Source organism: Vigna umbellata, chromosome 1 (assembly GCF_029865625.1).
Source record: "Vigna umbellata cultivar VRB3 chromosome 1, Vumbellata_1.0, whole genome shotgun sequence".
NCBI lineage: Eukaryota > Viridiplantae > Streptophyta > Magnoliopsida > Fabales > Fabaceae > Vigna > Vigna umbellata.
The window spans coordinates 10465473-10467995 of NC_142165.1; the positions used below are offsets into that span (position 1 = coordinate 10465473).

Here is a 2523-nt window from a genome sequence, read left to right on the forward strand (position 1 = left end):
AAACGTAATTTGAAGTCATGTGGAAGCAAGAATTCGACTCCTTTGAAGTTGTGTGGAGACTGCACGTCTTATCTAAACGCAATTTTAAATTTTTTCCCTACTTCCATAAGGCAATTAAATCTGCCTCGTAGAAAAACCCTGTAACGTCGGTTCTTATTATTTTCCAAAAACAATGGAGTAAATAAAAATACTAGAATTCAACCTACCTAACAAATATTCCAGGGAAGAGGAAAGTACACTATTTATTATAAGAATAATTGCGTTGTATTATAAAGAAGGTAAACAAATCAGCAGTTGTAATAAGCACTGAATAATTAGAAAATAAATGTGTTGCAGCATTTCAGTCTTTATCCTTTTTTTATTTTAAATAAATAAAAATTCTTCTTGTAGAGTATTGTGTTGCTGTAGACTTATAATGAAGGTGCGAGGGAGTTGGAAGGAATCTAAGAGGAGTTGAGAGCGTTGAAGGCTTGAAATCTAGGCTCCTTTGGTTGAAACTTGAGCGTAGCATAGAGCTTCATGTAATCCTCAAACACAAATTTAGGGTACACAATCTCTGCCTCCTTTGCCTCTCTCTCCAATAATGGTGGTGCTGGGTAGATAACAGCATCACTGCCAGGGTTGTAGAATGACGCCACCGACATTCTCGTTCCATTACTTCGAGCAATCACACGATGTTCCACACTCTTGTATTTCCCATTGCTTATTACCTATAAAATGTTTCATCACAATTACTACAGCTACAATACGTTACACAGTTAATAAACTAGAAACGTCTTTAGTAAGCATACCTCAATCTGGTCGCCAAGGTTAACAACAATAGAATGGCGCATGGGAGGCACATCCACCCATTGCCCATCTTTGAGAAGCTGAAGACCACTCACCTTGTCGTCTTGCAAGAGAAGGATTATCCCACCCGCATCTGTATGGGCACGAAGACCCTTCACCAATTCTGGCTTTGGACACGCAGGGTAGTTTGCCACCTTTGTCCCAAAATTAGGACCTCTTGATCCATAAAACGCCCTCTTCAAGTACCCCTTCTCCAATCCAAGATTTTCACACAGCATATCCAGCAACTCCTCTGCCAGTTTCTCCAATTTCTCTGCAAATTCCTTCATTGCATCCCTGCATCATCACCTCCTCCAGTTAAGACATGTCAAGTGCACACAGTGATATATATGTTTCACATTACGAGAAATATCTCAGGATTCATGCATATACGGTAATCTCTTAGTTTTCAATTTGTTTACCTGTACTCTTCTGTGAGATCAGGGATTTCAGAGATGTTGGACGTTGGAAGATGGCGCATGAAGAAGGTGCTCTCCCAGTCCATGTCCTTCAATTCGTCTTGGACACACTCTAACCCCTTGCTTCCCACAGCCTCGTTGAACCTCTTCTCCATGCATTTCCTATAATGCTCTTTTGTTAACCTTTCCACCCTATCAAGAAGTTCGTGGGGTATTCCGTGATTCACCAACTACAATCACGAAAGCATCTTAGTTAGCACAGTCAAAATGAACAACATCAACAAAACCTTAGCTTGCAAATGTATACAGACTTATATGACAAAGGTTTTATGAGGAAGTTGGTGGGGTACCTCAAAAAATCCCCAGTTTTGGCAAGCATCTTCGATCTGCTCTAGGGTAGCCTTCTTCTCCTCACCGTTGATATTCGCCAAGTTGATCACTGGAAACTTCTCCATCTCTCACTTTTTTTTATCTCTCTTGTCACTCAAGGAACGTAATCAGACTTTGTTTCTGTGTGCAGATTGGAAACTATGTGTTTGGTATTTATAGAAATTTAAGTGTACAGTACTGGTGAAAAATCGGAAGAATGATGTTAGGTTAAGGCACATGAATCACGAATTGTCTTGATCATTTAATTTTGTGTCATTGAATTATCAACTGTAACGTGGAATATTGGAGTTATATGGGTCCTCCCACCTTTCAAACCTTTCGGTATTGAGGTAGATTCTACCGACCTCTCAAATGTATACTAGGTTTGTGTTAGATTATTTTCTTGAACAAATGAATAATAACAAAAAATTTGTCAAAACTTTTAAAAAATGAGTCTTATCAACAACAGTTTATTATTACTTTATTACTTTCAAACATTTTTCGTTCTTCGTTGGTCAGCAGTCGAACTAGTAGTTACTTTCTGTTCCACTACTACCATCCGATCACGGGTGAAAAAGAGACTTTTCCATTTACTTCCTTTTCTTGTATACCAACAATTCCTTTCATACTTGCAGCTTCTTGCTTTAAAAAAAAAATTCTCTTGCTTAATTTTTTCTTTTTTTCTTTTTAATTTTCAATGTGTTTATTTTAGCTTTATAAGATAAGTAAATGCTAAAAAAACTAAATATGATCAAAACAAGAAATTACTTAAATACTTTTTCGTATAATCTGTGTATTTATATTTTCCTTTTAGTGTATTCATATATAATCAATTGTTTCGTCTACTGAATAAATTTTACAATCATAAATTAATTTATACTCTATATACATTAGCAAATTATCATTA

General features: G+C 36.6%; 1 protein-coding gene across 1 annotated transcript; it reads right to left on the reverse strand.

Moving 5' to 3' along the window:
• Positions 1-210: 210 nt before the first annotated feature.
• LOC148204596 (1-aminocyclopropane-1-carboxylate oxidase-like) lies at positions 211-1711 on the reverse strand. Its single transcript, XM_088094103.1, has 4 exons — positions 1598-1711; positions 1251-1477; positions 792-1125; positions 211-710 (listed from the first exon to the last, which is right to left on the reverse strand). Exons 1-4 carry the CDS (start codon positions 1700-1702, stop codon positions 444-446), a joined length of 933 nt encoding a protein of 310 aa, XP_087950229.1. The 5' UTR covers positions 1703-1711; the 3' UTR covers positions 211-443.
• Positions 1712-2523: the final 812 nt, after the last annotated feature.